The 13,056-nt window shown below is 50.6% G+C and overlaps 1 protein-coding gene and 1 long non-coding RNA gene across 2 annotated transcripts in view; one reads left to right on the top strand and one right to left on the bottom strand.

Annotated features, from left to right (window-relative positions):
* The window catches only part of LOC307205137, an 854,388-nt gene that overhangs the window by 184,777 nt on the left and 656,555 nt on the right, over positions 1-13,056 (top strand). The window lies entirely within an intron of this gene.
* The window catches only part of RBM19 (RNA binding motif protein 19), a 101,121-nt gene that overhangs the window by 13,523 nt on the left and 74,542 nt on the right, over positions 1-13,056 (bottom strand). The window contains exon 24 of the mRNA XM_079957403.1: positions 51-166. Coding sequence (XP_079813529.1) covers positions 75-166 — 92 coding nt within the window. The 3' untranslated portion in view covers positions 51-74. The remainder of the gene's footprint in view (positions 1-50; positions 167-13,056) is intronic.

Raw genomic sequence — 13,056 nt, 5'->3', positions numbered from 1 at the left:
CCCTGTTATCAAGTTAACAGTAGAAAGGAAGAAAGAGATACCTCCCTTACCTCATCGTTCTGGGGCCAGTGGCATTAGCTGCTTTCCTCACCCCCTTCATCCTCCAGCTTCTCCATGATTTCTTCCAGAACAGCTGATTGCTTTGTTTTCTTTGCAGTCGGGGAATCTGCAAGGGGCCAAGTGAGAAAAAGTTGAGGTTGTGTTGAGGGGGAAGCAGGCAGCTGTCGCTTTGTGCTCCCAGCAGCCAATCGGCATGAAGACATTCCAGCTAGGACTGGGAATATGTCCCACCTGAAACCTTGTTCTCTGGCAACACAAAGTTGGGTGGGTCAATCGCCAGGCTCAGTAGAAGACAGCTTCCTTTCCATATACTCTGCCAACGAGCTTTAACTCTTCCCAATGGGGCACAATCCACCAGAATATTCTCCCCACATCTGTTATGCATGTTTGGCAACTGTGACGTATGTAACATGACCTCTGGAACTTTTTATTCATTGAGGAGGTCATGATGTGCTAAAATGGTCCTAACCCCAACCCCAACCTTTTCTGTGTTTTATATTCTATGGATTTTCTAGCAAGAATCTCCGGAAGAGCACACATGGTTGTTTTCTCTGCCTTTCCCTCCCCCAGTGTGAACAAATGAATCAATTTATTTCGGTCGCTGACCAGAGTGTTCTCCCAATGAAGCTCTTGCCAATCGCTTCTCTGCCGCAAGGGCAGCAAGGTGATGCCACTGCACAAAGACCGCCAGAAACCAAACCTGCCACGGCGTAATGAGAGCTCGGCGGTGGCAGCAGCAGCAGCTGATGGCGGTGGTGGGAAGAATGGGGAGTTGGTGTGCAGATGCAGGGAAACCCCCAGGCAAGCGAGCGAGGCTGCGGCTCTAAATGCGGGAGAGGAAGCAGCTCCCCATCCCCCCCCCCGATTCAGGTGGGGGTGGTGTCGGTAACATGGCAGGAACTGAGGCAGAAGGGTCACCGAGGCCGGTCCCCTCCTGCCGCAGCTCTCTCCGCAAGGCTGCTCCAGCCAGCAATCAGAAAAGACCCACCAGGCAGTAACAGATGCTGCCGCCGCAGCCCAAATGTGGTCACCTCTGGGGCTGCGGAAGGGCAAGGCAGGGTGGCTGCAGCTAAGGATGTAAGGAAGGTCCCCGTGGGGTCAGGCCAGAGGCCCACCTAGCTGGCGCCCTGCCCACCAAGTGCCACGCGGGAGTTTGCAAACAGGCCACAAGGGCAAAGAGCTTAGCCTGCAGAGATGGTGGCATTCAGAGCTGCACTCTGCTGTTTCCTGACTCCGACGGCTACGCCCTGTTGGAGGCAGCAAATGCTTCCAAATACCAGCTGCTGGAGACCGCAGGAGGGGAGAGGGCTCTTGGGCTTGGGGGTCCTGCTTGGCGGCTTGCTGCAGGCAGCTGGTTGGCCACTGCAAGAACAGGATGCTGAACAAGATGGGCCACTGGTCTGATGCAGCAGGCTCATGCAATTCCGCTGCAGCGCCGCACCCGGATTTCCCTGGCTGTGGCCTCGCGGTCCTGCCTTTATCTTTAGGTGGCTTTGCCAACTGCCTCACAGCAGCCCATGAGGAGCGTTTAAGATGCAGGAGGAAAGAATTGCTCCCTGCTCTGACTGCTCACTGCTATGAACTTGAAATATTTCGTGGGCACCACTCACACACTTTTCCCGAAGGGGTGGAACAGGACCTCTCAAAATCCCCACTTGCCGGAGGGGAAACTGAGGAAGGAGCTGACATTTAGAAGACATCTGAAGGCAACCCTGTTTAGGGAAGTTTTTAATGACTGATGTTTTAATGTATTTTTAATCTTTTTTTGGAAGCCTCCCAGAGTGGCTGGGGAAACCCAACCAGATGGGCAGGGTAGAAATTAATAATAATCCTCCTCCTCCTCCTCCTCCTCCTCCTCCTCCTCCTCCTCCTCTTAGCATCTCTTGTCTCACTGTGACGCCTCTGACTTTCTTGCCTTCTACCCTCACTTTTCTTTCCTCTGCTCACTCCATCTCCATTTCCTTTTGTTTCTCAGCAAATTTTTCTTTACCCTTCTTCTCTAGCAACACCTTAGAGCTTCTTCCTGCTTCTAGACTCTGAGAGCCGCCCCCTCCCTGCCCATCGTTTATTGCATGCTTTGCCCACATTCCATGACTGGCCCTTCCCCTGGAGACTGTTTGTCAGCATTCCGTGACCTCACACTATTTCAACCAATCCTGGGTGCTGGTGGGCAGAATAGGGGGAAATGAAGTCTCCCCACTCCTTCACCAAACTAAGTTTGGTTTAACTTCTGCAGGGCAAGTGTCAGTCATGGAATGTGGAAAGAGCATGCAAGAGGTGGCAAACAGGCTTCTTTTGGGGGAAACCCTAGGGAAAGGAAGAAAAACTAAGCAGTTGGCAGAGGAGTAAAGGGGAAAACACAAAGCCATATATACATTTTTTATACAGATATCTCCTTTACTATTTCCCAAACTCAGAGAAGGATCAAGTGAACAGCAGAGGCTCACTGTGAACATTCCTTGCAAAACACGCCCCCCCCCCCCTTCTGCACTTCCTCCGCAATTTTAGAAAGCAGCTCTCCATGTGGGGAACAGCTGTTCAAAGCCCGATCTCAGCCATCAAAACACCCATCTCAAACAAACAAATAAAATGTACTTGCAGGACTCGGGGAGAGGGTGTAAAATAAACACATAGGACAAGCTGCTGCATTTTCTTTTAGCATTACAGCTGCTTCCGAAGATAAACAACAAGTAAATGTCACAAAACATCAATACGGGAGAAATTAACCTGACAAAAGCCATGCTTTCCCCTGCTCCGTCCTCGACCAAACAATTTTGCATTTCTGGAGTCCCCCCATCTAATGATTTTTTTTTTTTATTTTTCCAATTAATTCCTTGACAGAATGCCAGGACCAAGTTGTACTTCTGGTCTTGTACTTTTTACGAACGTTGCGGGAGATGGAATAGGCGGCGGGTGGGGGGGGGGGAGTGACAGGAGCCCTTCCTATCCCACCAACGACTTGACGTAGCTTTGTCCAAGCGTCAGAGCTGAGAGCCAGGGAAGGCGTCATTTGGAGACAGGTGCCCACACCTGTTTCGAGGCTGGGACAAGATTACGATTTGGCTGCATGCATTTATTTATTTTTAATGGAGGTAGAAGTCATGTCCTGTCTCTACAGATTTGCTAACTCACTCTCGCTAAAAATAAAAATCTGATTGGGGGGCTAGGCGGGTGGATTTTTAATTTTAAAAAAGAACCTAAGACGAGTATGCTGGATCAGGCCAGTGGCCTATCTAGTTCTTCTTTCTTCTTTGGTGATTACTCGTAGCCGAGTAAGATTGTCTTCCATAAACACAGTTTTAACAATGAGTCCGTAAGTGACTGTGGAGGCCAACTCTCCTTTCTCCCTTGCGTCTTGAGTTCGAGTGTCTTCAAAGCCCATGGCACCTTTGGTAAAGGCTGTTCTCCAACTGGAGCGCTCGCAGGCCAGTGTTTCCCAGTTGTTGGTGTTTATACTACATTTTTAAAGATTTGCCTTGAGAAAGTCTTTAAACCTCTTTTGTTGACCACCAGCACTGCACTTTCCATTTTTAAGTTCGGAATACAGTAGTTGCTTTGGAAGACGATCATCAGGCCTCCGCACAACATGACCAGTCCAACAAAGTTGATGTTGAAGAATCATTGCTTCGACACTGGTGATCTTTGCCAGCATCCTGTTCTCACAGTGGCCAACCATAAGATGCCCATAAGATGCCCATAGAGAAGTTGCAAGCAGGATATGAGCCCAATAGCACTCTGCCTACCTAAGATTCTCGGCCTAGCGCCTCTGACAGTGGAGGCAGAACATAGCCATTGTGGCTCATAAAAGGAAAGGTAAAGGGACCCCTGACCATTAGGTACAGTCGTGGCCGACTCTGGGGTTGCGGCGCTCATCTTGCTTTATTGGCCGAGGGAGCCGGTGTACAGCTTCCGGGTCATGTGGCCAGCATGACTAAGCCGCTTCTGGCGAACCAGAGCAGCGCACGGAAATGCCATTTACCTTCCCGCTGGAGTGGTACCTATTTATCTACTTGCACTTTGAAGTGCTTTCGAACTGCTAGGTTGGCAGGAGCTGGGACCGAGCAACGGGAGCTCACCCAGTCACAGGGATTTGACCCGCCGACCTTCTGATCGGCAAGTCCTAGGCTCTGTGGTTTAACCCACAGCACCACCTGCTTCCCTATTGTGGCTCATAGCCTTGTCCTCAATGCATCTGTCTATTCCTAAGCCATCCAAGTTGGTGGCCATCACTGCCTCTTGTGGGAGTTACGTTTCCATAGCTTAACTATGAGCTGCATGAAGAAGTCCTTTTGTTCTATCTGTCCTGATTCTTCCAACATTCAGCTTCATGGGACACCCACGATTTCTAGCATTATGAGAAAAAACTTTTCTCTACCTACTCTCTCTGTGACATGCATCAATTTATAAACTTTTCACATGCCTCCTTTTACTTGCCTTGTCTCCAAACTAGAAAGTCCCAAGTGCTCAGGAGCCTAGTTATGTCACCCCTTGCCTGCAGAGCTGGCAGCCTCTCACCCTTTTTCAAACACCCTCCCTCGTGGAGTGTTCCCTCAGTCTCCTCTCACCTCTTCTTGAGAGTCATCTGGGCAGCTGCTACCCTGGTCTCTGAGGTGCCCCCTTCCACCCCAAAGAGAGGTTCCTCCTCACACCGCCCCACAGGGGCCTGGGAAGCCCTCCCTGGCCAGTCCCAGAGGCACCATTCACCTGCAGAGCTTGTAGCCAGAGTTGCTACAACAAACAGATGTGCAAGCCCTTGGGAGGGAGAGACGCAAGAGGGCATCAGAGGAGGGAGGGAAGGAAAGAGGGACAGAGGCCAGTGTTGCCCGCGGCACCCCTGACCATCATTCACGGCACCCCAGGGGGCCATGGCACACAGGTTGAAAACCACTGCTTTATGGCTTAATTTTTTGATTGTTTGCTTTCTTTTTCTTGTTTTGTACTTTTTGCTGTTAACAAATCAATAACTTTTAAAAAATAAGTTTCTTAACCACTCTTTGTGCAAAGATTTCAGAGGAGGGGTGTGTGTTGTTCTGCACAAAGACCCTTTTGAAACAGCTTCATTAATTACACAGCGAAAAATGAAAAAAAGGGGACTCACCACAAGTTACAAAACTTTCTGGATAACCATCTATCACCTTCCTATACCCATGATCCGGGATAAGAACTTGTGCTATTTGATTGTTATTTTGCATGCACTGCCTAAACACCGGCTCCTGGGTTACGGTTATTTATCTGCAGGGTGGGCTTGTTTGTTTTTTAGCTGAGTTCCCTTACTTTTTAAAAAATAAAATATTAATAATTTTTTTGTCTGGGTGTGCTGGAACGGATATACACCCAATGGCTCAACCAAAAACCCACCTATATCTGTAATCAATAAAGTTGTGGCCATTGCTACTCCAGATCATTGTCTGCTTACGTTTATTAATCACATCTTACATTTAACCACTGCCTGGTGGGGGGCTGTGGCACTGTGACTGGGCCCACAATAAACTAACTTCCTTTTTGGTGAGTTCCCCCACCTTTTTTTTCCAGAAAAAGCATTGTTTATCTGTATGATGTTGCTATATGTTGAAAGAATTTAATAAAAATTGGGAGGGGGGGAGAGAAAAGAAACAACACAACACAACTAGGCTTGGATGAAGCACTTCTGCCTAAATCTGTTCTCATCATTTCAGCGCCTGACATATGAAACAGAGACACCCCCGCCTCCCCACATCCTGGACCCCCACGACCTCCCAAGCTTTCCATTTGCGTCTCGTCCCGCCCCCCTCCATCCAAGGCGTGCTCGCTTCCCCCCCCACCCTCCATCCCAAGCTTCAGCTGGGCCTGAAAATTTCCCCTCCTGTCAGTTTAATTCTTTGATCGATGGGGAAGAGCAGGATGCTTGGCCTCGCGCAGCTGGCCTCCCAAGTTACCCCTGGCAGGAGACCGCCAGCCCTGCTGGTGACGGCTGAGTGAAATGTTTGTGGAGCGCACGGAACACAAGTCAATAGTAATTTAGCGGGATTGGGAGCGGGCACCTCCTCCGCACGAACTGCGGCTCCCGAGAGGGGGGAAGTGTGCACAGGATTATTACTGACTCACTCGGAAATATTTCCAAAACAAGCCTCCGATTAAAGGGGGTGGGGAGGAAGGGCGGGGGGCCACAGGAGCTGGCGGCTGCCATACTCGGCACTAAAATGTCTCACAAACCCATCACGGAGCTCGCAAGCGGAGAGAGAGAAATTCAGGCAGTCACGAAGGAAGCTGGTTGCTCAGCTTGGGAGCAGAAGGAATGGGCGAGGCCCAGGATTTGGAGGAAGCCTTGCTGGGTTCTGGAAAGGATAGTGGTGCTCTTGAGAGGCCTTGCAATCCGGAATATGGACAGTAAGGCTGTCCGGGATCACTAGGTACAACGGCTATGTTCTCCCTCCTGTGTCAGAGGTAAGATGTCTCCAAATACCAGCTACAGTGGTACCTCTGGATGCGAACGGGATCCGTTCTGGAGCCCTGTTCGCTTCATGAGCAGAATGCAACCCGCGTCTGCACGTGCGTGGGTCGTGATTCACTGCTTCTGCACATGCAGGTGACATCATTCTGAGTGTCTGTGCATGGGGCGAAACCAGGAAGTAACCCGCTCTGTTTTTTCCGGGTCGCCACGGGACGCAACCTGAAAAGACGTAACCTGAACCGAACGTAACAAGAGGTATGACTGTACAGTGGTACCTCGGGTTAAGTACTTAATTCGTTCCGGAGGTCTGTTCTTAACCTGAAACTGTTCTTAACCTGAAGCACCACTTTAGCTAATGGGGCCTCCTGCTGCTGCCGCACTGCCGGAGCGCAATTTCTGTTCTCATCCAGAAGCAAAGTTCTTAACATGAAGCACTATTTCTGGGTTAGTGGAGTCTGTAACCTGAAGCGTATGTAACCTAAAGGTACCACTGTACTGGGAATTGCAATTGTGTTGCTCAGGTTCTGAAGCTCACTGGGTGACCACTGCCACCAGCCATTGGCTCTCAGTGCAACCTGCCTCACAGGGTTGTTGTGGTGATTAAATAGGGGGGAGGGGAGAACCACACACACCGCCTTGAGGTCCTTGGAGAAAGGTGTGTTATAAATGCAATAAATAAATAAATGAAGGAAGCAACGTTCCCATGCGTGAGGCCGAGGAGACGCAGCAAACTGAGCTCTTGCAATGCCAACGTTCAACAGAAGTCAGGTTACACCAGCAAGGCCAACAAAAGGAACTTGGGGACATCACTTTTAGAAAGCATGGGGGGACACAAGGTCCTCCAAGGCAAGATTAAGAGACATTGAAGCCAGTGCCTGCAACACGATGAGAGGAACTTGATATCGACTTCAACGACAAACAGGTACGGCTCAGGAGGACTGGTGTGTCTCGCACCAGTAGCCTTCGCAGCCGAGAAAAGTAATGCGTCTAGGGATTTGCCAGTATTTTGTTTAAGAATATACCCCCCACTTTAGTATTAAAGAAAAATGCTTAAGTGGCGTACAAAACTCGGTGCATAAAATCAGCAGTGGGAAAATGTTGACTGCCACATCATTATAGCAGTGGATAAAACACAACGTCCCAAACTGCTGAGCACGGGAGCCCAACTTCAGTGACCAGATTCAGCACCTTCGGGGCAGGGGAAAGCCTGGGCAAATAAAAAAGTATTTAAAAGACAATCCAAAGCAAATTAATAGAGGGGGAATCCTGTACGGCGGAACAGAGAGAGCTCCAAAGGCACTGGGAAAGTCAGCCAGGGAAAAGGAGTCAAGTTTTTACAGGATAACCGCATATTCAAATAACACAGTCAGGATATGTATCAAGTTCGTTGGAAAGACAGAGGAAAACGATGATGGCTGTTCTGAAGCTGAGGTTGCCAAGGAGGTCCACAGGGGCACAATTCCTCTCTTGAGGGTCTACATCTTCTGAGCATCCCCCCACCCATTCACTACCACCTTCGTCAAAACCCAAAAGAAATACAAAAGCTGCAAAGTGGATTCCCCCAAATTAGGGTTGACGTGATGTGGACAGTTCATGGCTTATCTGCATCAGAGGTGGAGAACCTCTGGCCTGGGTTCTGGCCAGGCTTTGGAATGGTACCCAGGCCACACATCCTCCTGAGGCTACACCCCATCACTGTCTCTGCTTGGCACTCTGATGCTTTTATCTGGTTGGAATGACCCCTTGTCCTGTGTGAGTGTCTGGAGGAGGTTGGAGGATGGATAGCGGCTAACAGATTGAGGCTGAATCCTGACAAGACAGAAGTACTGTTTTGGCGGGACAGGGAACGGGTGTGGGTGGAGGACTCCCTGATCCTGAATGGGGCAACTGTGCCCCTGGGAGTCGTTTTGGACTCAAAGCTGTCCTTGGAGGCACAGGTCAATTCTGTGTCCAGGGCAGCTGTCTACCAGCTCCATCTGGTACGCAGGCTGAGACCCTACCTGCCCGCAGCCTGTCTCGTCAGAGTGGTGCATGCTCTGGTTATCTCCCGCTTTGACTACTGCAATGCGCTCTACGTGGGGCTACCTTTGAAGGAGACTCGGAAACTGCAACTAATCCAGAATGCCACAGCTAGACTGGTGACTGGGGGCGGCCGCTGAGACCATATAACACTGGTCCTGAAAGACTTGACTCCCAGTACGTTTCCGAGCACAATTCAAAGTGTTGGTGCTGACTTTTAAGGCCCTAAACGGCCTCGGCCCAGTATACCTGAAGGAGCTTCTGCACCCCCATCGTTCAGCCCGGACACTGAGGTCCAGCTCCGAAGGCCTTCTGGTGGTTCCCTCACTGCGAGAAGTTACAGGGAACCAGGCAGAGGGCCTTCTCGGTAGTGGCGCCCACCCTGTGGAATGCCCTCCCACCAGATGTCAAGGAAATAAACAACTACCTGCCGCTTAGAAGACATCTGAAGGCAGCCCTGTTTTTAATGTTTGATGTTTTATTGTGGTTTTAATATTCTGTTGGGAGCCACCCAGAGTGGCTGGGGAAACCCAGCCAGATGGGCGGGTATAAATATGATGATGATGATCCTTGAGCTGTGATGATGCCTTTTACGTCCCGGGGTGGAGATGGGTCACGTCTGCTTTTGCCACAGCCACTGCTGGCACGCGGACCCCAGAAGGCCATCTGTGAGAAAACACGGCCCTTGGGCTGGGGGCAGGGGCAGAAATCCCTCACTCCAGATAAACCCTGGGGAAAGAGCTCTGGTTCCAGAGACCCTGCCTATGTGCTGCCTGCCCCAGTAAAAGACAATCCTCAGCCTCAAGGAAAGCAGATTGGGGCTGGCTCCCTTTTTGCCCACGGAAGCCAGCCCTTCAGGGACAAGTGGCACGCTGCCAGCTGCAGAGGTCGCAGCGTCCAAGGTGAGTGGATAAGTGCACTGACCTTCTGCATGGAGTGGTCTGACAGCAACAAAAGGAACCGGCGATGGAAGGAGGGGGGCAGAGAGGAAAGGCAGAGAGGAGCATGTAGCCAAATACTAAAACCCATTTCCTCCGACCCGAGAGAACAGCAAACAAAGATTTTTTGAGCAGATACCTCCAGCACCATTATGCTCTGTCCAACGGGTTTCTAGGTACTGCAGCCGGGAAATGGGGGCTGAAAGCCTCTCTCTGCTGCGGGCCTGCTGTTTGAAATGCCCTCTGGATGAATAGCACACAGCTAGCAGCGTTCGCTCTCTGCCCCCGCTTGCACTTGGCTTTTCTGCCAGCATCTTTCTCTCCCCCCCCAAAAAAAAACCCCCAAACACATCCCCAGAAGCATGTTCCCTCTTTGTTGGCTTGGAGAAGTGAGGGACAGACACGAGAAATAAAAATAAATAGTAGTCTAGGCTTTGGCGGAGGGGAAAAAGGCGATGCATACAATTAGTTGTTTGCAAATTTCTAAAACCTCATCAGGAAAGGGGGTGACTTGTTTCCTGCCTTTCAAAATTAAAAGCACTGGTTTCAGAAATGCATTTAGCACTCCATAGTCTGTGGGGGTTTGCTTCCGTTGCTCTGTGCATACCTCAAGGCCGGCCCTACCATTGGGGGAACATTAGTGGGGGACATTTGGCCCATCAAGTGTTGCTGAACTACAATGCTCAACATTGCTGGCCATTGGCCATGCTCGGTAGAGCCAACAGAAATGGCCATTCATACGGAGGGCCAAAGGCTCCCCACTCCTGCGTTAGGAAAAGTAAGGTGGCTGCCTCAGGTACGATATGCTGGGGGGTCGGGGTGGGCAGGGAGTGGTGGTGCAGTGTCAGAGAACAGAGCTCTGGGCACCGTGCATGGGTTGGCCTGTCCACCCTAAGCCGGTCTGCTGTCTTCAGGTATGCTGCCCGATCGTAATGACGTCAGGTGTTTGAAAGAATTGTCCAACCTACCTGTCAAAGTCAGCCCATAGGGCTAGCGGGGTGGAAGGAAGATAGTGACTAAGCAGGATTGAGCTCTCTGCCCATCAGCTGATATGCAGGTAGTTCAATCCTGCTTTCTGCAAGGTGCAAGTGCGCTAGTGAGTTTGCGGCAGGGAACTTGCTCGTGTACCTGAAACAAACAGAATTGAATTCTACACCCGCCATCTCGTGAACAGGGAGTTCCAGCCTGCTTTCCACAGGGATTGTGTATGCGATGCGTGCTTTGGGGGGGAAAGGCTTTGTGGGCCATATAGAGAGGCGTGGTGAGCCAAATCTGACCTGCAGGGCGGAGGTTCTCAACCCCTGGCATTGGATAAATTGATTCTGAGTTGACCCCCCAGGCCTCAGCTACCCAATGATTCCATTTCAACACCTTCCTCGATCTTGTGTGGATTCCCTCAACCTCAAGTCTGCAGTGGTGGGGTCCCAACGTTTACAACAACATGTGTGGATCCCCTTTTCAGCCCGAGGGCCACATTCCCCTTTGGGCAAACTTCCAAGGGCCGTGTGTTGTGGTGGGCGGGGCCAGAGGCAAAAGTGGGTGGAGCAAGAAACACAAAATGTTATCTTTGCGGTTTCAGCGCAGGCCCCTCTGCATCCTCCCCTCCAGACAAGCAAGGGACTTGACATCAGCTCTTTTCTGAGAAGTGCAAGGTGGGCAGGGGGAGATTGAGCCAAAGGAAGACCATTGATCTACATCTTATTCCCTGTGCTAGGCTGGGGGGGGGGGGGGCGGGACGAGAGCCTTACACTAATATTTGCCAACCAGTACATTTGCGCCTGTCAATGCTTGTCAATAGCTGCGTCGGACAGCAGTTTCCGTCTCTGGCCCTGTCAATGCTGGGACTCTGATCCAAAGAGACTAATCCACTGCTCCTCAGAGGAGCCTTCTCTCTTTCAGTAGGATTGCAATCCCCGTCAACAGAGGCAGCACAGCAGAAGCAGCGGCTAACTGGAGGGAGCTATGCGGGGCTTTGTGAATCCAGGTTTCAGGGCCCTCTTTAGGAAGAGAAGGGAGAACTTGATGGTGTAGTGGTCAGAGCATGGTAGGCAAACTAAGGCCCAGGGGCCGGATCCGGCCCAATCGCCTTCTAAATCTGGCCCACAGACAGTCTGGGAATCAGCATGTTTTTACATGAGTAGAATGTGTCCTTTTATTTAAAATGCATCTCTGGGTTATTTGTGGGGGCTGCCTGGTGTTTTTACATGAGTAGAATGTGTCCTTTTATTTAAAATGCACCTCTGGGTTATTTGTGGGGCATAGGAATTCATTCATTATTCTTTTTTCAAAATATAGTCCAGCCCTCCACAAGGTCTGAGGGATAGTGGACCGGCCCCCTGCTGAAAAAGTTTGCTTAGCCCTGGGTTGGAGTGTTGGACTGGGATCTGGGAGAGACAAGGGTTCAAATCCCCACTCCGCCAAGAATTTCGTTGGGTATGACCTTGGCCCAGTCACTGCCTCTCTCAGCATAACCTACCTCACAGGGTTGTTGTGAGGATGGGATGAGATGGGGGAGAAGCCTCCTTGAGATTAGGTGATTGGATGGGAGAGTACAACTGCAGCTGTTGGAAGGCAAAATGAGGCTACTGAATGGGACCCATCTGCTACAAATACAGTCATACCTTGGAAGTCGAACGGAATCCATTCCGGAAGTCCGTTCGACTTCCAAAATGTTCAAAAACCAAATCGCAAGATTCTGGTTGGATGCAGGAAGCTCCTACAGCCAATCAGAAGCCCCGCCCGACGTTCGGCTTCCAAAAGAACGTTTGCAAACTGGAACAATCACTTCCAGGTTTGCGGCATTCGGGAGCCAAAATGTCCGAGTTCCAGGGCGTTCAGGATCGAAGGTACGACTGTACTAGAAGCCGGACACAGGAATGCAGGAGGCTGCCTTATACTGAATCAGGCCAACAGCCCATCTTGGTCAATGGCCCACACTGACTAGCAGCAACTCTCCGGGGTTATACTGAGTCATACCCTTGGTCCATCTATCTCACTATAGTCTGCACTGACCGGCAGTAGCTCTGCCTGCATGGTTTCACGGGTCACTCCTGAAGTGAAGATGTTGGGGATTGAACCTAAGCTGCAGCCATCCCCCCACCCTCCAATATCCACGTGCACAACCTAATTCGAGCTATGGCAAAAGGGCAATAGGGCCGGGGCAAAGCTTGAACAAGTTGAGAGCCCAAATCAAGTTACAAGAAAGGCAATTTCGACGATACACTGGGGAGAGGTGTCTGACAGTAAGAACTGTTCAACAGTGGGACAGGCAGCCTCAGAAGGTGGTAGGACTCTCTATCATTGGAGGTTTTCAGACTGAGGTTGGATGGCCTTCTTCCAGGGATTCCTTAGCTGTGATCCCTGCATCGCAGAGGGGTGGACCAGATGACCCCCATGGGTTTCCTTCCAATTCTACAATTCTGTGATTTCATTATTCTAGGTGCAACAATCTACAGTGGTACCTCGGGTTACAGACGCTTCACGTTACATACACTTCAGGTTACAGACGCTTCAGGTTACAGACCAGAAATAGTACCTCGGGTTAAGAACTTTGCTTCAGGATGAGAACAGAAATCGTGCTCTGGTGGCGCAGCAGCAGCAGGAGGCCCC

This window comes from Podarcis cretensis (assembly GCF_951804945.1).
Source record: "Podarcis cretensis genome assembly, chromosome: 16".
Classification (NCBI taxonomy): domain Eukaryota; kingdom Metazoa; phylum Chordata; class Lepidosauria; order Squamata; family Lacertidae; genus Podarcis; species Podarcis cretensis.
The sequence above is the reverse complement of the archived record's forward strand: the minus strand, read 5'-3'. Positions and strand labels throughout refer to the sequence as shown.